This window comes from Melanaphis sacchari, unplaced genomic scaffold (assembly GCF_002803265.2).
Source record: "Melanaphis sacchari strain LSU unplaced genomic scaffold, SCAv2.0 Contig154_pilon_pilon, whole genome shotgun sequence".
In the NCBI taxonomy this organism is placed as follows: Eukaryota; Metazoa; Arthropoda; class Insecta; order Hemiptera; family Aphididae; genus Melanaphis; species Melanaphis sacchari.
Genome location: NW_020270685.1, coordinates 289328 through 312568, shown reverse-complemented (window position 1 = coordinate 312568; position 23241 = coordinate 289328). Strand labels below are relative to the sequence as shown.

Genomic DNA, 23241 nt, shown 5'->3' with positions numbered 1-23241 from the left:
TTATATTTTATTTATACTTATTTCAATATACATTTTTTATATCTTCTGTTTAACTGGTACTTTTATAAAGTTAACTGAATTATATCGTGCTGACATAGAAAAAATAATATACCTAGACCTGTCTTTGTCATAGATTAGAAATACTCAAAATAATTTATAGATATTGATAAATGACGTTTACCAATAAATGTTATTTTTTGAGAAAATCTGAATATTTATAGTAGATGTTGACATTCACCTCAACTTATATAATATTTATTATATACTTTAGTAAAATAAATAAAGTACATAAGACATATATAAATAGTTTTAATTTTAAATTATTTAACTATTATTAATATAGGTTGTTTAATTTATTTTGATCAATAGGTACTTAAATATTATTACCTTAACTTCTAAATTTTTAATTGAAATATAATTTTAATAAATGTATTAATAACAAAAATATTTGGTTTTATTAAAATTACATAAAAAATAGTTGTATAACAATATTGTTTTTTTCTCTTTAATCAATTAGTATTAATAAATCATAAAAAAAAAATATATAATTTTACAAATTATTATTATGATAAATAATAAAATAATTAGTTTTGCTATAATCAGAAATTATAATATTTAAAAAAAATATTAAAAAAAAAAAATTTAAAAAAATTTAAAAAAATTTAAATTTATTTTTTTTTATTTTCTAAAATTTTTGCTTTTAAACACAATTAAAAAATATGTCAAATAATAATTATTTGTTTATTTTATAATTTACTCCTAACTGACATATTCTCAAGATAAAAAGTACAAAACTAAATTAAAATGTAGTAAATAAAAAGTTAGATTTAAAATTAGAAATTTAAATTAAAATATGAATTAAAAAAGACATGTTTACATTGTTTGCAAAATAATTATTTGAGTGGGAAAAGCGAGTATAGTTGGTTGTAATATTGAACACGGAAGAAGCTTAAAAAATGGAATATAAGAGCACATAATTATATCAAGCCTTATGATTTATTTATAATTCTATTGAGTAGAATGTAGCTATTTTTAAATTTTATTTTGATAAATAGTATTTAAAATGATTCAATTTATATTTATTCAATTAATGTTTACAACATTTAAAAATTTTAAGTGTTTAATCATTAGTGTAGTTTTTAATTTTTAAGAAGAAATTTCAATTTTTTTTTGAAATGTCTTGATTATGCGTAACATGAAAACAAAATTTAGAATTATGCACAAATATTGTAGCATTTATTGTCTATTAATTATTGTATTAATTAAGTTTTAAATTATAAAAAAAATGTAATGTTTGTAATCATAATTTTATATCTTAGATTTTAAAAACCTTATATTATCTGTAGTGTTAATTAAATGTGTTTTACTGCTTTAAAATTTGATAAGTAATTAATATAAACTTAAAACATAAGTATTAGATGTTCATAATTGTTTAATAATTAATATTAGTACACTTGTCTTACTTAGTGTATAGTTTTTAATATATTAAAATTGTATTTTAGCAATGTCTAATAAATAATAATAATAGGTAAATACTTCATCGATTTAATGCTTGTAATACATTTTGATTGTAACTTTATTATCTTATAATATTCATACATTTTATAATACAACATCAATGTAAAATGTTTTCATTTTTAATAAGTAAATAAATATTTCAATAATTAAACAATTTGTTTTAAAAAAAAAAATTGCTGTTGAATAGTTGAAAAAGAGCTTGTGTAATATGAATCATAGAACAGTGGTCAATGATCAACATGTAATTACACCCAATTCATGTAATTTTCGTTGAATAAAAGTTAGCAAAAATAAAATAATTATTCTATCTTGTTTGCTCATAGAATCTACCAAAATATACAAATGAAAAACTCTTGGATTTATAGAGACCCATTTGTGCTGCTGAATACTATGTTTCTACAGTGCTTACAATATGAACACGGAAGTATTTATAACATAATACTGTTAAATTAACTATCCAAACAAATAAACTATGTCATATAGCTGACATCAGATCAAAATTTTTAATATATAATTTATATATTGATTTAGTACAATATCAATTATTATAAAATATTTACAATATATATGCATAGGATAATACAATAATTGCATATAATAAACTAATGTAACTGCTGAAAAAAATAATACAAATTATAATATACAAGCATGTAATAAATTATATTTAAAATAAAAGACGATTACACAAAATAACATGTCAACATAAGAATCATTTAAAAATATGTAATACAATTGTATTATTCTTAGCTTAGCAAATGTTAAAAAACAATTTTTTTTACCATTTATATTTTACAATAAAAATAATTGCTTTAACTGAATATATTCTAAATAGTAATATTCTTATAGATTGAAATTTTGACAACAAAAAATAAAATACAAATTATAATCAAGCTACTCTTTAGCATCTCCAATTCCATCAGCATTTATAGCAAACATTGCTTCGGACTCTGGTAAACAAGGAGAATCGTATATCTTGCATATTCTTGTTTCACCTCTGCCTTTACGCAGATACAATCTAGTTGTGGATGCGTGAGCCATTATATTTCCGCCAACAGGTTTTTTTGGATCTGCTGCAAACATAGAAGCGCCATCCACTTGAGCAACTACTTGATTGGTTATTACTACAGCAACACCAAACTGAAAAAAATATTGTTTAATATTGATGTTATTAAGTATACCCAACCCATAAAGCAGTGCTACAACTAGAATTTTTTTCTCTAATGTTAAAGGTAATTTTAAGGCCATCTACTATCACAATCTAATTTGAAACAATCATTTTTTAAGTTGTAATTTTATTTTCCTAACTTTTCACAAAAGAAAAATCTCGAATAATAACTGTTAAATATTTATTTCTAAATATCATCCATGATGTACTATATTAATTATTAAGTAACCACTAGGTACTATAGTTTCTTAAAGAAATAATACTAAAAAAAATATGTTCACTGAAGTTATTGAAAATTACACAACTTGTTAGAATTTTTAAGTAACTTGATGAAATAGTATTCTAATATTTTTATAAAAAATACAAGTGTAATTAATAAACATGCATAATAAGCTGTTTTATGAATGCTATTTAAGTTTTTGTTTTTAATTATTTCCTTTAATATAAAACATGAATGATTTATTAAATTAATACAAAATCAAATAATTTCTCAATTAAAACACTATAATGATCATGAAAAATTTTACAGATTAAGAAAACCAAATTTTAAACTGCACATCATGGATTCAAATCAAACTTTTAAGTTATATTAAAATATAAACAATGACAGATACTTCAAGTCTCAAGTTTTTTTTTGTATACAACATAATACTTAGTCTTCTAACTCCACCCCTATATCAATATAAAAATTGAACAAAATTAACAATAACAAATTACTCTTATGCAAAATTATTACTAAACCTGTATTTATCATAAATTAAACATTCTTCAATTTTATACAAAGGTTATAAGGGTTTTAATGTTGGAAGACCACTTTTGTGGTCTGGACAAATATTGCAGCACTGCCAAGAAGTAAACATTGTAAATAAAAAATATAATTTTACCTCATCAGCTAGACGCAGTAACATTCTGAGAAATCTAGCCAAATGATTCTGTCTAGCTGATAATTCACCTCTTCCAGAATAATCAGTTCTATATAAAGCCATGGCACTATCAACAACCAATAATGCATACCTAAAAATTATTAACAACTATTAACAATTTTGTACTTATAGAAATAAATAAATTAAAATATTTTTAAACTATAACAAAACAATTTTATTTCAAAACAATTCACCACCAAAGTATCTAGATGTTAATTTACAATTTCATTTTAAAAAAGAGAGATAGGATTTAAACACAATATTACACTTAAGATGGTAATCAGCATTTAAAATTTAAAAAATTTTTTTGTCCCTGATTTTCCAAGTAAGCTCACTGAAGTATAATTTTTGATATTATTCAAATACTTTATGCCCATAAGTTAACATTCGTTGAAATAAAAAAATGTTATTTTTAAACAAAATATTTGTAACAGAAAATACTTACCAACGTACTCATATTGTAACCAATAAAAGCTTAGGTTATAGATAGATTATTGATTTCATATAAAATATTTTACCTAGACTCAGCCATCATAGCTCCAGCTTGCAGTAATAATTGTGTTTGATGATCTGTATTATATGCTCTGGCACAAGCAATATTATCAAGTACATCACTACCTACCAACTGATATCTTTCGGCTACTGAGAGTAATCTTTCTGGTCGGAATGTACCTTCGGTGTCAATATAGAGGCATTTTCCTTCTCCACCATTTTGACCAATAGGCAGCTAAGAAACACAAAACTAATATTATATATAACTTTTAACTTTAAACTAATTTTAAAAGATGAATACAATACTATATTCTATCTAAGCTTAAAGATAACAAAATAAATTTGTTTTTCAATATTTAGTATTTATTTATGGTTAGTTTTTAACAAGCTAATTATTTTCACCTGACAAGTTACAGCTAAAGTATGGCATAATTGTGTTTTGCCAGTTCTAAATTCTCCAAATATTTCTGTGATTGAACCAGTTTCTATGCCACCGCCTAATAGACGATCTAATTCCTTTGAACCAGTAGTCAATTGAATTATTTCAGATCTCTTAAGATGAAATATTGTTGCAGAAGTAAAACCAAGTGGAACCATTTTTGATGCTTCAGCCTTTTATAAAAAGCAATTATGAAAATGTAAAAAAATATATCATCATCTTTTAAGTAGCTGTAATAAATATCAAAAAAAAAAAAAATTTAAAAATGTTAAATTATTTATTTTAAATTACCAATATTTTATCAGCTTTTGCTTCACTTATGCCTTTAATAGTAATAAGGTGCTTTTTTGTTGCAAAAGCAACAGATTCTATTGTATGGTATCCAGCTTCTTGAAGCTTTTTAATATCTCCACTTGTAATTCCTTGACCCTGTATCATATTTAATTGTTTGTTATTTCAGTTAGATTACATATTTATTTATGTATCTATTCAACATTTTAAACATTATTAGTTTAATATAATATTACAATAAATTTTACCTCAAGTTTTGAAATAAGTAATGGTCCATCATCTTCTTCATGATCATCAACAACGGCTTCTTCAACATGTGAAGATGATGCCATAGCCATTTTTTACTAAATAATTTTATATCAACTGGAAATAAATAAATACATTTACAGTTTAAGTAAAATAAATTAATTTACTTCAACTATCTTATGCACATATATATATTATAGAGAATCTTCCTAATTAGACATCATATCATTTAATTTGTAAGAAACTAAATAAAACAAACTATATTATTTAGCTGATACAGTGATGCCTATTTTTTGTATTTTTAGTAGGCCATATGATAGTAAAATATTGCATTAGTAGACACCATTAATAATCAGGGCCAGATTGAGGAATTTTATCATGCCGAGATTTGTATTAGCTCTTAATACATAACAAGGTCCAACTTCTGTAAAAATGTCTTAACTTATTTTTAAATTTTGAGAAAAGCAATTTCTTTTATATAATTTTTTTTTGTATAGACACATTTTAAAGATGTAATAATGCTTTGATTTTCAACTTAAAAGGGTAGTTTATTTTATTAAAAATTAATTCAAGTTGAACTATGAGAGGTCATGATTTTCAATAATTTTCAAAATAATTAATAATTAAAATAAATTGAAATTTACTACTTAACCAGCTTATGATAAAATTGATTTTGTTATTTATTTTTATTTTGCAATTTATATATTTATATTTTTATCAAATATTTATGTTAGCATTTAATAGACTTCATACAACTTTTAAAATATTTTACCCCTTTTTGTTTTATCAATAGGAGATTTTTTATTTTTTATTTTTTTTTTTTATAATTCATTTTTGTATACATATAATAACATTTGAAATTTTTGAGTAAAAAAAATTAAAAATGTATTAGGTACAAGCTTATTTTTCAAAAGTTGTTCTTACTTAATTAAAAATATTAAAAGTACCAACAAATAAAAATTTTGTTTATAAATGTTTTAATTTAAATTTTTAAAAAAATCATTAAAATTACAAATTAGGTGAATTATTTTAATTTTAACACTAATGATTTGAAAATTTAATGCAATATTTCTTGTTAAACTTTATTACTGGGAATAAAAAAATAAAAAGTTTATTATAAAGTCACTTAAGTTTTATAAGCATAACTAAAGTACAAATTGACGACATAAAATATTCAAGAATGCAATAATAATTTTAGTTAATAAAACTAATAACAAACAAAAAGTATTAATATTAGAAAGGAAAATATTATGGATATCTGGCTCTAAAAAAATTATAAATAAAAGACAAACATAGAACTAAGGGAACTTTTTATTAAACCTACTAAGTGTTCTATAAAGATGAAAACTCAGCTAGACATGACAACTTTAGAGAATGGAGAATATGATAATAAAATGTCACAATTTGAAAGCAAAATCGAACAAGACCAAAATGGTAATCAAAAGTGGTGGCAACTAAATCAGAGAAGACTTGAAATCCAAGGAATTAGGAATGAAGAATGGTTATCATTAAATAGAGATGCGAAGTAAGGCATAATAACTTATGCTTAATAAGCCTAGAATAAGCAATATATAAATATATATAATTATTATTTCACAATAAACTTTGTGTAGTTTTTTTACAAAAATTAATTTATCTATTTTATTACTATTATCAAATATCTTTAAAAATATAGGTAGAATTAAAATGTTCAATCAGTATTTTTTTATATCATATAGTAAGAGATTTGTCTTAGAATTCAAAATTTAAGACATTCATTACAATGACCTTAGTGTCAGATGACTATTATACATATAGGACCTACTACACAGCTGAACAACTTCTTTTTTTTAGTGCATATACCTATAGGCAGTTTACTGGTTTTTGATGATGTTTTAATTATTTAATTTTTATCAACATTTTCTAAAAATTTAAACCAAGTAGGTAGATATTGTTTTAATTATATATTTGCGGCTGTCCATTTATTTTAATTATTTATGGAAATTTAAAGATAAAATCATAGGGTTCATATTGTAATTTCAATTTTATTTGTAAAGTTTTCTTACTGTGTAAAACATAGATATATAATGTATAAAACTTTAAAACATTATTATTTAATATTCATAATATTTTATATTCTTTTTCAAGGCCCAGGTTTGAAGTGGCCAACTGAGATCTTATCAACAGCTTACCGGTTTAATTTAAGACTGAATAATTGAATTATTAAATATTTTATTTCAACTTCAAGTTAGCTATATCCACCCCTATAGATTTTATGAAACAAGGGTCACTGGTATAATAACTAATAAGAAATGGAAAATCGTAATATTATCCACTATTCAGTACAACTAACTTTCAAACACCAAAACCAAATTGTTTATACCTAATTGATCAAAATTAAAACAATGATTGTAAAAAATAAAAAATATTCTTTTATATTTTACATGTATAGTTCAAAGTCCCATTTAGTAGTTGAGTTAATGAAGCAACATGTGAAAAAAAAACAAACACCTATTTCAATTGGTGTAAATCAGATATTGGAATTTTATTAATGCAGTAGTGTAATAGATCGGCAAATCCCAAACATCCAAGCACTACAACGTGTGTTAGCGATGATCTAAAACTACAGTGAAAAGTTATTAAAAAAGAAAACTCACACTTACCGGGAATTGATCAGATTAAAATTAAAATTTGATCTCTGGAAAATCGTCTTTTCAGAGAGCGATGATCACGATAAACTATACGTACAAGAAATCAAATGCAGAAAAAACAGTAATATTTTAAAATAGTTAATTAATGTTGAGTTATAATGACGCGCATGGTATAGTTAAAGAACCGCTGAACCACAGACACAAGAATGAATAATACTGTGTTGTTTAAATTGCTTGTTATTATCAACGGTCGGAAACGGGGACAAGGCAAATGGGCGCGAAACGACAGATTTGACCGACTGTGATGGGGACGATACATTCGCACCAAAACGTCGAAAACGTCGAAAATCGGTGAGTTTACATATGTCTCTCGTTGGAACTTGTCGGTTCGTTGATCGGTGTACGATAATAAATACGACACAAAATTTGAAATTTTAATTTTTTATTTAAAAAAAAAAATAATTGAATTTATTTTATTTAAATAAACCAATAAGGTAAATTATTGTCTTATTGAAGATTATCATCAATGAAATATTTCACGTTATTCATTTGGACATTTTTCACTATCATCAACCATTCGGCCAAATCATCTGGATAACGCCCTCCTCTTTTCATAATGATAAGCTGATAACAACGATTTGTAAAATTCGCGTATCGTTAGGGACTTAAAGTCTACCGATCAAAATTTTGTTTTAATTCGATATTATTTGGCCAAACAGTTATCGCTACGTTATTATACGTTAAAATGTACGTGTAATATGCTGCCACACATTTCGCGTTAACCGATTATTTTTATTTTCTGTTCATTTACTATACACTTTACAAGAAAACACCAACAAAATGATGCAACAATACATAAAAGAAATGGAACAGGTAATATTTTAGATATCTCGATTATGATTTTGTTAAAAACCAAAAAAAATATCTATATTGTTGTTACTTATAAATTATAGGATCCATACGATCCTGATGAATTTGTAGAACGTTTAGCTTATCGTGTATTTGGAAACAGTGCTGACAGTGATAATACGGTAGTGGATGATGTTCAAGATACATTTGTCCAAGCAATCAAGTATTTTATTAGAATATAATGATAAATAATTATAAAACAACAATATTTCTTACTATTAATTTTTTCCACTGATTTTAGAGACTTAAAGTTTTTACAAGAACGTCAAAAAAGAAAATGTGAAAAATTAGAACAAGTTTGTCGAGAAAAAGAATCTCTATATTCAGTACAAATTCAAAGTCTTCAAGAGCAAAATAAGGTAAATTTAATCCTTTTGATTTTTTTGTTAACAAAAAGTAAAAAATTGTAGTATTGTTATAGCTAATATTTATGTTCAAATATAATTTACTTAAATATTTTAAAAGTCGAGTAAAATAAATAAGGTAAAAATATTAAAGATTAACAAATATTAAGCAAGAGAACAGTAATTAATTAATAGGGTGAAGATTATAAAAAAAAATATTGAGATATATATAGTTAAATAGGTAGTAAATATTTTTAACAGAAATATCTATAAACAAAGATTACAAGTAGTTCTGATTTGTTTTAGTTTGATACAATAAAAGTGTTTCATTTAAATTATATGTTGAGCATATTACTTATTATATCAATATTTTTGTATAGACTGGAATATCGATATTTCAAAACTTAGATGAACGAATAAATTATGTAGCCACAAAAGTCATTCACGTTGGAGATCAACTAGAATCAATTAATACACCACGTTCAAGAGCTGTACAAGTTCATAAACTTATTGGATACTTAGAGGAGTTTATGTCTGCTGGTCCACTTTCCATAGATATTTTTAATGATCCAACAAAGGTAAAAATATTCCTGTTAAATGTTAATTGTTTTTCCTTTTTTTTATTATGGTAAGAATTATTTATATGATTGTAAATTTAGATTGATGATGCAGCTGATGTGATACAAAAATTATTTCCTATAGCTCAAGAGCTTCCTCCAGGCAAGTAAGTTTTTGACAAAATTACTAGATTAATTAACTTTTGAGTTTGAATACTTAACATTTTAGATTTGAGGAAGCCAAAATGAAAATAATTAAAAAATATGATGAAATTGAATGTTTGTTAATTGAAGAATTTATAAAAAACCACTCTCGAAAAAATTTGGCGCGAATGAATGAAATTGCAACAATTTTAACTCATTTCAAAGGTTATTCTCAATGTGTGGATGCATTTATTGAATATAGTCAAGCGGTAACATTAACTACTATTTAGTCATAAATAAATAACATTTTGTAATAAGTATTTCTTTAGAACTCACTTTCTGGAAAAAATCTGTTTGCTGATATTATTCCTGTCTGTGAAAATAACTTGAAAATCATTGAAGCTGTATTTACTAATCCTGATCAAGTTATGGCTAAATTTATTTTAAACATTTATCAACTGAAACTACAAGTATGTTTGTATTATTATATTTCATAGGTCATCAGTGTCTTTAACTTTTTTTTTTTAATGTTTATGTATAAATTTTAGAACCATATTATTACAATATTATCTGAAGTTAAAGATACAACAAATTACTTAGAAAAGCTATCTCAACTTTACAAACAGTATGTTTCCATTTTAATATTTAATTATTATTTTACCTATTTATGCCCAACATATATTTCTTTTTTTTTTCCAGAACATCAATATTATCTAAAAATCTTTCACGCTTAAATATTGGAAATGATGATATGTTTCTAAACAAAATGCAAAAGAATATATTTCAAAAGTACCTGGATTCATACTTCGTGTATGTTTTTTTATCAGTTTAATCTTATCAGTATAATATTATATTAAAACTTTTTGATCATTTGCAGTTCTGAACTGAAAAATCTTAAAGAAAAATGTTTAATCATTTTACAAAGATTTTATGAATCCAAAGGACACCAGAAAAAACAAATTCAAGCTGGCGGGTAATTAGAATTTATTTTATATTTATGAGATGTGAATATTATTTTGCTCTTTTGATTTGGGCTTATTCTCTTTTATTAATAATTTATATTACTCATTATTATTAAACTATAAATTAAAATATATATTAGTGTTTCTCAAACGTTAGTCCATGAGTCAGTTATAAGTAAAATGCCATGACTAAAAATGTTCTTATTAATTTCTTATCATTCTTTCTTACTCAAAATGTAGCACAAAAATATTATTTATTAGAATTTCTGTACACAAATTATGTATTTTCATCAAAGTTTACAGTCAAATATTATACACAGTAGATAATAATAACAAATTTTATTGAGCCCAATAAAAAAAAATGACTTGTTTATTATTGTAACTGCTGCCAGTTAATGTAGAATCTATTGTTTAAATCTACTCTAAAGTCTGTGAAAAAGGTTATTCATGTTTTTTTTAAGAAGAATGAAAAAGGCCTCTTTATAAAATCGAGGGGGTCTGTAGTGTTAACAAGTTGAAATACATATTTATTACAGTTTTATTATTATTTCAGGTTTCAAGAACTGCGTAGAGATTTACAAACAGTTATTAGCACACGTACCAATTTTAATATAATGCATATTGAAGATTATGGTGGTGAAACATTTTTATCAGAACATGTAGCTACCTCTCTTATTCAAGAATTTAATCAAGCATTGGATAGGTGTTGTACGGTATTTATCATTTTAATAATTAATTAAATTTACTTTTCTTTAATTCTCTATTTATAATAACTCATAGAAATTAAAAAGTAATAATAATGATAATAATATAATTGTTAGTATTATACATTTTTCAGTTATCTTCATCATCTGATATTCCATCAAATAGTTATCACATTTTTGAAATCTTAACATCTTACTTGATTGAAGATTATGTTGATTACGGCTTAGAATTAGCTGTACAGTCTGTACCCATCCCAGAAGCCAAAACTCATGATCCACCAAATGTTTACTTCTTCGAAGTCATAAAACAAGTCAATGCAATCATTTTGCTATTTGAAAACCAGCTTTCAGATACTTTAGTCCCTTTAATTATGTATGTATTATATTTTTTTTTCTAACTGTTCTAAGAATTGAATGTAAACTTTAATTAATGTATTTTGTTTTACTTTTTAGTACAACGCCTAAGTATTCGCAATGTATTAGCTTTAAGAAAAAGAAACTGGAACAAATAGAATCAAAAATTGATTTTGGCTTAGATAGGTTAGTATAAAAATATTAATACATATAAATTTATATTTTTTCTTAAATAATCAACTTGTTTTAGATCTTTAAATGCTATCACTGGTTGGATAAAAATTTGTCTTTCTTCCGAGCAAAAAAAGTCAGATTTTAAACCAGAGACAGATGTAGACACAATGACATCAGTTGTAAGTACATTAATTAACAAATTTTGTTCAATGTTTATTATTTATTTTATGCTATTTAGGCTTGTAAATCTGTTGTTCAATATTTGAGTAGTAATATAAAACACATACGTCGATGTTTGGATTCCAAAAATGCTGATCTTGTTTTAGCAGAACTTGGAATCAGATTCCATCGTATTATTTATGAACATTTGTTGCAATTTACTTATAACTCTGCTGGTAACAATTCATTTTTAAATCATCCATACTCTTATTTGTTTATTAAAAAATAAAAACAAAATTTTTAGGTGCCATGTGTGCGATATGTGATATGAATGAATATAGAAGATGCGTTAAAGATTTAGGATCACCATTAGTTATCGATTTATTTGATACTTTACATGCTCTATGTAACTTGTTACTTGTAAAACATGAGAACTTAAAACAAGTGTGTTATGGCGAAACATTGGTAATATATTATTTTTAGATATGTGTGTATATCTAATTAACCAGTTGAATACATTTTTATTGATATAGGTGGGTTTAGATCACTCAATATTGAGCAATTTCATTCAACTACGTACAGATTTTAAATCTCAAAAGTTGGCTGCATTGTTAAAAAATCTAACGTCTAGATGATGCATAACAACTTATCGTCATAATGCATAACTCCATCTATACTATGAAGTTGCTTACACTAAATGTATTGACTGAATGATGGTAATTTTGTGTTAATATATTATTAAGTACAATTTATTTTGTTACTATGTTAAAACGTTTTAAATTTTTATATCAAATAAATATGAATGTAATACATATATATTCATATCAATTAATTTATTATTTAATTATGATTCATTAGATTAAATTTTCAATAAATTCTCATTTAAAATTGTAATACATAATATTTTTGATGTATATGTAGATTTTAATGAATCTATTGAGCAATAACATATATTATATTATACGCGTTCATTAGTATTATCTATAGTGCCATATATATGATGCTATATATTTTTTTCATTTAATACTTTAAATGTTTTTGTACGTTAAACATGTTAGTTATTTATACAAATTATTATGAATCTTTAAATGTTGTATTAACAAATAAAACATATACCAATTGTATACACCAACTAATAAATATTTAATTACAGCATGATAATAAATTATAGCACTCTGTATATTTTTATTTTTTCATTCAATTCAAATTAACATTATTAAGGAATTAGAAAATGTTTTCATTTTTAATTATTTTAATATACAAATATATAATATGACTATTATTTAATTATGTTTGACTTTATGAGTTAAATATGTGTTTTGATATACTAATATGTAAACAATTGACATATTTGTACCTATTTAAATATTAATAAATATACAGCAGATAATTTTCTGAAACAAGTGCATGAGTAAATTAAATTATTTTTTTAATTTTTAAATTTAAAGTAGGTGTCTAATTATCCAAAAAAAAATGAAATATAAACATAAAGTAAAAAGATAAAGTTAACAAAGAATGTCTACTACTTACTAGTTACCACAAAATGTAAGGATAATGGGTATTCTAAAAAGTAAATAATTGGCGATTGGTATAAAAGCAAACTTTGAAAAAAAGGGCATCGTTTAAAATCACCCACTTTTATACATCAATTCTGCTCAGTTTTCCCAAAATCAAATTATTCAATACCTATATACCAAGCACACTTGTTATCATATCTAATCAAAATAACAAAATTAGAAGCTTTGAAATCAATATAAAATTTGAAAACACTAGTGTGTACAGTTTTTTTAATCTAGGTATGAATTACAATACATAGATAATTTGTTTTATCTTTTTATGCATAACAAATTATTTTTAATTAATATTGACACCAAAAGATTTGTTTTTGTTTTTTTATTTATTTAATAACCATAAATGTTTATTTGTAACAACCTATCAATCAAATGTGTATGGTTTTGAATTATTGATCTTTTCCCTTTTTAACAATAGAAAAAAATCTGTTTGGTGTTCTTTAAGCACTTCAATAAAATTATAAATTGATGGATTTGAGTTATAAAATTGATTTTTTAAATGATGGTAATATGATTTTAATACAGTTTATTTTTACGCTTTTATCCCACTTCTAAACTATACAGATAAACGCAAAACGATTTTACTCTTTTGGTCTATTGAAAAAAAAATAGACAATTTACTCTTTCGGGTATCACCATTCATTTTAATTATATAATTTAAGTAATTCTTGTAAATTCTTACAAAATATAAAGTATTTTCTAGGTGGTTAGGTATTCTGTTTGCTATTGAGTATTGACTAATATTAATGGACAATGGTATTTGATAATTATAAAATTACAAATAATATTTTTTTGGACATGTCTGATCTACATATAACATTAATTTACGATAGGTGCTTGTTTGATCACAGTATACTATTTTTTTATTATTTTTTTTTATCTGTGAACTTGTTTTACGTAAAACAAAAAACATAAAAACCCACTAATTAAAATTTCGACAACTCGTTTGCATACAAGTACAACTTATAAATTTCATTCCCAATTTAGACTTATAATATTACAACTAACAGTACTGTCAGTACCTAATGGAAGAAACAAGATAATGATAGGTTAGAAGGATATTAATCTTAAACATTTCGAAAAGATACATGTACTAATTGAACCACAAGTATAATCAAGTCACAATTTAATAAAAAGAATGAATTACATCAAAACTAATATAAAACATAACCAATTTTATTTGAATGTTAGGTAGAAGAAAAAATGTTCATTGCCTATCTTATATTGCCACTTTATTTTTTTTTACTTTTAATTTTACTTGTGCATAGATAGTTTAAAATTGTTCGTGATTATTAAAGATATTCCATTTCTAAAGTGAGTATTTATATATTATTACACAGTACGTGCATATTCAACATAATATTATAAAATATTTAATATGAAATACCAATTATGATAGATCCAAATATAACAATAGGGCATTCGCACTCTCGCCTCTAAATACGATTCTGAAACTGTGTCCACGCCAGACTATTATATTTTATAATCAAATAGTCTATACTCTATAGATTGAACAATAAGTCGATAAATAATAATGTACTGTCTTAAAAACAGTTATTAGATGCAATTTACAGCGCAGTAATGATGTGTCTATTGCCTAAAGCCTACACCGGATAGCAGATGCCCTATGTAGACTATGGCAATGGTCTTCAACCGGTGCGCGGTGGGTCGCGACCCATTTTTGGTTCACGTAAACCTTAAAAATTAGATAACGATATATCTTCTTTTTAAAATAAAAATTTAATTTAATAGATGAAAATATATAAATATTCTACCTAATAAAATGTATTTTTTTTTTATTCAGTTATCACAGTACTATTTACTACAAAGCATTAAGCAATTTTAGCTTTTTTAGTTTTTCTACAAAGCTTACGTGGGTCTCGAAAAATTTAGGCCTAAAAAATTGGGTCGCGAATCCAAAACGTTTGAAGACCACTGGGCTAATGGTATACTCTACAGACGTAAATAATTTTTACTGCGGAATATCAACTTTTACAGCCACATAATTAAATCCCATCGTACTATACTCAAGATTAGGGACCGAATTTATATGCAAATGCATATTATATGTATTGGAATATGATTTTTTAAATCTGATGAGAATTGTCCCCGATTTAGATTATTATTATTAAAATAAAATGAATTGTATTTTGCATATTTTACATTTTTCAACTATTTACCTATTAAATGCATATTTAGTGTACATTAATAGTTTTATAGTGCTTATTACTATTTATAGCACATATACCTATTTGTTTTTCATCTTAGTTTCAAGTTCACAGCCACATAATATCAATAAAATTACGACTGGTCGTTATTGCCAAAGTTAAGATGATATACTCATATGCAACATATATAAATATATATCTAATATATCTATATAAATATGGATCAATTTTTGTTTTAATTTATTATTAATGTGGGTTAATATTTTACAGATTGAAGTTAAAAAATGTTAAATGGCGAATACTTTTTTATACTTTTAAAACATTTTTATACCTTTTTTAATATTTAATTAATTAATACTTATTTTTATAGAATTGTATACAAAATATTTTAGATTCAATTTTTAGTGCATATTTAATAATAAAATATAAATGCATATTTTGTAATATTTTACAGCATTTTTAGAAACATATTTTGAGGACTTTTTGTGCATATAAATCTGGTCCTTATTCATGAGTCATGAGTATAACGGGAGCGTGCTAATTAAATATTATATTTATAAGTATATTATAATATTATGCAATAAATGTAACAGTCTAACTGCCATTAGATACGAAACCTTAATTAGCTTGCACATAATATAATATATTCATGTAGGTACCTACATCAATTTAGTACCTACGATAACTTATTACTGCACAATTAACAATGCTATACAATAGCATAGGTAGATTTAGTCAGGTCTGGTCTGCAGATTAAACTAATATACATAATATAATTAATGTGTCATGTGAATAGTGGTTAAACGTCATTCATTTATACATTTATACGTAATACATTGGTATATTATATTAAATATAGGTATATATATATATAGTATATTATGAAACATGATTGAGTCAATGATCTAGGATAAAGCGAGGTATGTATATATTGTATATGTTATGTTTAGATACAGGTAATACAAAACTGTAATACTATAGGTAGATAATAATAAATAATAATTGTCGTGGGTGTATAGTCACTGTAGTCGACGTCATCGGATCACCCGAGTAATATAAATTATGATAATTATTTTCAACTTATCTGAGTAAAGCTAAAAAAAAAAAAATGAAACATTGAGAAATTAATGTGTCCTTATACTTTCGTAGAACTTTAGGCCATCTTTATTTGAGAAATATTGTTTATTGATATTTGACACGATGATTAATAAAAATAAAATTTATTTTTATTTATGTCGTTCAGGTTTTACATTGCGTGCTTATTGTAATGAACTCGAAGCGAATGCATATATCTACTCACAGACCGGCCGACTCTGCCTAGGTGTCAGTATTAAACGTTATGCGCCGCGTGCTGAGAGAAAGGTTTCGAACTATATTATGGTCTATCGTATATAGCTGTATAAGGTTTGTATAACTAATGGCGGCAATAATACATCGTATTATTATCTAATTCACTAATTTAATTATTTATAATGATCACGTTTCGCAATATCGCATCACGTCGCAGAACACAATAAACATGGCACAGTCTTCTATACTTCTTGTTCTTTAGTGATGATAAATAATAACGTCATTTTTATTGTTATAAATCGTATTATTGTCACCGTCAGAGCCGATTACGATAAAAACTCTACCTATTCTTAATTATATTAATAATGATAATAATGAAACGTCAAATAAATTTCTGTTAAAAACAAAAATTTCACCTTTTCCAAATTTATATGATATAAACTTGACTTTAAGCTCTGACCTTATTAAATTTATTTCTTCGGCATCGTTTGAGAGGTAATTTTCAACAAAGAGACGTGTAAACACATATACCTATATACCAATGTCCAATGGTAACTATGACACAATTGCAAGACAGTTTTTAATCGCTTCCGATTAAAAATATTGAAACTTGAAAGAGATATCTTTATCAAACAAAATTGATCCAAGCAATGTATAAAATATTTACTCGACAGAATAAATACGTTTGCAATTATATTGTAAGAAAGAAAAAAAATGTTTTACTTTCCATCTATATTATATAGTATATTTTAATACATTTTTGTTGAAATCGCATATTTTTTTAATTGATTCGATTTACTGCTTGATAAACACTAAATTAATTTCATTAAATCATTGGTAGGTAAGTTAATAATAGTTTCTGTGTTTATACCATGACTTTTTTTCCATTTTGAGAATATACTTCTTTATTTTTAGCGCAAATATTTTTATTATTGTCTTTATTATATTTGTGTCTTTATAACAACGTACCTATATATTGTATTTCAAAATATATTTAACCACAGTAATCAGTAATCACACTATGCTTATATGTGCTAATTGCTTAGGTAAGTATCCGGTGTATCAGTTTATGTAAAAAAAAAGTGATACAAAAAGATATAAAAGTGTAAAGCCACTTATGCGATTCAGCAATTTATTACTATTACAGTTAAGCAAAATTACAGCATACCTATTATAAATTCACAACAATTTAGATGTAATAATTAGTTTAATGACATGATTGTTTTACTTAGTATAGACTATAGAGTACTCGTAGTTCAATTAATACTAATTATACACTTATATTCTTATATACCCAAATCATTAAGTTTAAAATTTTATTCTGTATAATAATTTTAATTTTTTAGAAAATTTAATATTTATAACAATTATTAATAAGTAAATCAATACTGACTATTATGATTAAAAATAATAGTATTAAGTTAAAAAAAAATTATATAGGTAGATATCTATATTTTTTTAGTGTATTTTGTATCTATATTAAGTATAGGTATACCCAAATATGATGCTTTAGTCGAAATAAGTAAGTTAAAATTAACATTACTCAAAGTTTAACACTAGCCACGGCTAACTTAGGTTGAAATTATACATTATAGTCTATTCTACCTTTAGTACCAAAAATACCTGGGTACCTGGCCGAATTTAGGATTACATTTTTGGTAGCACTTTAAAGTGTTATTTCTATGTCAAGTTTAAGTACTTATAAGTATAATTTGTGATTATAGTTTGTATGAAATAGCCATGGAGTGAATCAGTGTGTACATATTATATTATGTTTTTATTAAAAAATTGTATAATATATATATTTTATTCAGTTGTATAGTTCTTATGAGTCATCCTACACAGCCTTCTGTTTAAAAACTCTCTATTAAAATCGTAATCCAAGATGGGAAAGACTAAACAGCTTTGTAGTGTACTGCTGCACCTGTCCGGAAGTCTCGCTAATCGGATGACTGCTTCATACACATAATTATTTTCAACAGAACGCATAATAAATATTTTTTGATAGTTTCTAACTATAGGATATCTTTTGGAAAGAAAATACACGAATTGAAATTAACTTGTATGGTATATCTATTTACATTTAATATTTTAAACATCGTGTTACAACTCACAAAAACAATATTATATCTATAAATATTTGGCCGAAATACTAATGCCATTATATTTACTGCCTAGTGTCTATCTAAATAGGTTTTTGATTTTCATTGTTGTAGGTATAATCTACAACAAAACATTAATGTAGTGATTCGGTTAAGTCAACAGTCAACTATAATTTTTAAGAATTTTCATTAAAAAAAGAAATGAACACGTAGACGCAATTTCAGTTTTTGACTAAGGGGGTCTATCTATATATAAATCAAATAGACCCGCAGGGGCGTACATATCCCTAACACATATTTATAATTACTAGGCAATAAGAAAATTACAAATACTAAAAAAAAAATTATATATTATTATTTGTTTATAGTTGTAATTTATGATCATTTTTTACAAATATTTCTTTACTGTTTTTATTTCATTAGATATACTTCTTTCAATATAAATTAATGATAATATAGTTTGTTAAACGATTTTCCTCCACAAAAATGCACAATGGTATTGTGAACGCTAATTATACAAGTTTAAATAAATTTGGATAAATTATATGATTTACAACTTGTTTAAGACCATCAATGTTGATTTAATTTCCCTCATTTAATCTTAATAAACAATTTTTTTAACCTTCATTTCATATTTTATAGCATCAAAATTAATGATAAATAACTTCTAGAAATTATATAATAGTTTTTAGATATTTAATTTAATATAATATGAAAATATATTTTATTTTTTATAGTTTTTCGATCACAATTCATGACGACAACCACGTTTATCCCATTCAGACTTTTACCACTTAAAGTAAGATAATACCTATAATAGAGATGTATAATACACCTATGTATTATAATTTATAATAATTAGGCTATAATCCTTGCAAAAATAATTAGATAATTTTGAAAATTCCTATTTAAAATAATGTTAAAAATTACACAGAAAAAACAATTTTTTTATTTTAATTGTTTTACTCTTAATAAGTTTTGTCTGAATATTTTTATTTTTTTTTGAAGGGGCTAAGCCTCTTAATTTTGCCTATGTATAGGAGTAGAAAGAACATCATTATTGAGTAAATCACTGTAGACAAAATATGTATTAAATTTGGTCGTTTGGATTCAATGATAAATCATTGCAGCATAGGAAAAACGGTTCAAATCGAGAATGGTCTATCACTACATGTATACATAAGCTATTTATTACTAAGTACATTTTATGAAATATATACATTGCTTTTAAAGTAATTTATATTAATTTTACTATTAGTAATACAACAAGGTGAAATAATTTTTGCCAAAAAAAAATTGCATTAAAATTTAAAATACCCACTAATAATATTTTTAAATTATAGCAAAATGACTAAAATCATTATTCTTTGTTTAAATAATTAATTTTTCCCCATTGTAACTTAAAAATTTGTGTTAGCTAGTATAATATGTATCTACCTATTATTTAGATGTTTTAGTTATAGTGTAAACTACCTATATAAGGAATCTTGTATTAAATGTTCAATCTTTAGTTATAAAATTTGGACGTTTTATATATTTTTAAGTACGAAAAATTATTTGTTATTTTTCGTGATTTAGTGAAAATTGATTTTCGATATTTTTTAGTTAGTAATTTAGCATATAAATAACTTATGAGAAATTTTATATTATATTTTTAAGCTTTTTACCTAGTGAACTGTAGTTTATCGTCATTTAAATAAATAAAAACGTATTTTATTTAAAACTATTTTACAAAAGCTCAAAATGTGTCAAAATATTCCATCTACAAGAAATGATAATATTGATAAAACTACAAGCATATATAGTTATTTGTTTTTAAGTAGCACACAAAAACAAAATCGAATTTTTTCGAAAACAAATTTTGACTATTTTGAGTATTTAAATATATATTTTTTTTGTTTTATCCGGTTATTTTAGGTTCATCATTGTAATTTTTAAAATTAAATACTATCGCTTTGCTCAGAATTTAAAACGTTAAATTATTAATATGTATTATATATCTAATGATATTATTAAATAAAAAGCAAATTAAATTAAAAAAAAATCTAATGATATTTTATTTTGATTTATGAATTGTGGTTTTTGTAAAAAATACTTAGATACCTTTTATTATACCTACTGCAAGTTACAGATTATCAACCTTTAACTATTTATTGTTTTAAAATTACCTCATGTATAATTTATTTTTATTAAAATTGTATTGCCGATAAATAAAGTAACATATAAATACCTATGATTTATTGCATAATTTTATATGTATAACATAATAGAACACTAGAGCTACATTTTATGTTAATTGTATACCTAGAAAATACAAACAATACATTTTTATTTTTATTTTATCGTAGCTTAATCAAATGATAATTTTTTTAATTACCTACTATTACATTGTATATTTTACATATATATTGGTATATCGGTATATGGTATTATGACTATCATTCAATTACAAATAAAATAAGTCAATAAATAATAACATATGACTTTTATCAAATTGTAAAAACAAAATTATTTACTTAAAGTCGTGGTCTAAAAAATTTTCAAAGAGATTTCTGAAATTAATAAATTAATGAATTTAACTTATATTAATACACTATTTGAGTTAATTTTATTAGGTATCGTGTAATTTACTCTTTTTATTATCAATATATTACTATAATAGTTTTATCGACAACACAAAATTGTTTTCATAACTATTGTGATATACTGATATAATATACCTATATATACGAGTATACTCAACAAAATTAATTATTTCGCTTAAATATACGATACCTACTTTGTATAATCAATTTTAAAATATTTATAGTTTTGAAAATTAAATATAATAAATCATAATCAATTAATGATAAATAATAAATATTATATTCATTTATTTAGCAATAAATAATATTTATGGGTCGAGATTAAATTTTTTTTTGAATTAAAACGTTATACAACGGTTTTCTATTAGAAGAGTTAGCTTTGCGATAATTATTTTTATAAAACAAACAAATAACTACGATGAAATAACAACAGTCATCAATCATCAATATACGCTGAATAGTTATCAACCAAGGTTATATGCTGGGTTACTAAAATACGTAGTATTACCTTTACCATTTATTTCAAGCATCGTATTTCATGTCATTTAAATTTATTATATTATTTTTGATTTTGAATAGTTGACATCTAGTAAAATCTTTATGGAATACTTTTTTTTTTAATAAGTATATGTGCATCTGTATACATTTTAATTTGACAAATAAAAAATTCCCAGTTTTAATTATAAAAGTTTTGAAACGGATCATTTATTTGTTTTTTAAATTTAAAAAAATATATTTAAAGCTTTCCTGTGTTCATTTGTTGACATTTTATTTTTATGCAAAATATGATGACGAGAGAACTATATACAGGATTTACTTAAGATATAAATACTTATAACTCACAAACTAATCATCTGAATTTCGATTTTTATGTATAAAAATACTCTAAAAAATATAGGTACTGCTTCAGAATATGAAATTATAAATATCGTTTATAAAATAAAAACCTAAAAAATTAAATATGTTTTAAAATTAACTTTTTTTTTTAAGAAAGAGTTGTTTTATTTCAACCGGAATTAAGTAAAAATAATATTTTTAAAAATATCAATAGATTTTGAAATAATAAGTGTTGTTTGATAAAAGGATCGTTCAGTATAGTCATGGGACATTTGCTGTAGTTTCAGTATACACAAATATCGATATTATATATAGTTATATTATATACATACAAGTAGATACATAACATACATTATATTTATATATATATACATTATACCATTATACGTATAACATGAGTTTGTTATATGTATATTTATATGTAGAACGTAATACGGACACAGAGTACAGACACTCCCTTATTAGTTAAATTCTATAATTTTCTTTGTACTTACATAACTTACTTATATAATGTATAAATATAAAATCAAAATAAGAATTCATGGCTCCAAAAATATAGGTAGTAGTTATATATACCACCCAGGAAACTATTAAACAAGGTATTTATATATTAAGGAAGGGCAACTGAAAGTTACTATACAGGATCAATTTTTAGAACTTTAAGATTTAGCAAGCCA

The 23241-nt window shown here is 23.8% G+C and overlaps 2 protein-coding genes across 2 annotated transcripts; one reads left to right on the top strand and one right to left on the bottom strand.

The window, feature by feature from the left end:
- Positions 1-2331: 2331 nt before the first annotated feature.
- On the bottom strand, positions 2332-7967 carry LOC112592055 (DNA repair protein RAD51 homolog A). Its single transcript, XM_025336028.1, has 7 exons — positions 7717-7967; positions 5077-5191; positions 4829-4966; positions 4501-4710; positions 4125-4333; positions 3568-3697; positions 2332-2655 (listed from the first exon to the last, which is right to left on the bottom strand). Exons 2-7 carry the CDS (start codon positions 5164-5166, stop codon positions 2410-2412), a joined length of 1023 nt encoding a protein of 340 aa, XP_025191813.1. The 5' UTR covers positions 5167-5191; positions 7717-7967; the 3' UTR covers positions 2332-2409.
- A 365-nt stretch (positions 7968-8332) lies between these two features.
- Positions 8333-12799, top strand: LOC112592051 (exocyst complex component 5). Its single transcript, XM_025336019.1, has 17 exons — positions 8333-8577; positions 8658-8776; positions 8855-8972; positions 9338-9535; positions 9617-9681; positions 9744-9927; positions 9988-10128; positions 10207-10283; positions 10358-10468; positions 10536-10631; positions 11174-11333; positions 11459-11697; positions 11778-11864; positions 11929-12031; positions 12091-12247; positions 12316-12476; positions 12545-12799. The coding sequence occupies exons 1-17, from the start codon at positions 8545-8547 to the stop codon at positions 12644-12646; spliced, it is 2151 nt and encodes a 716-aa protein (XP_025191804.1). The 5' UTR covers positions 8333-8544; the 3' UTR covers positions 12647-12799.
- The last annotated feature ends 10442 nt before the right edge of the window (positions 12800-23241 follow it).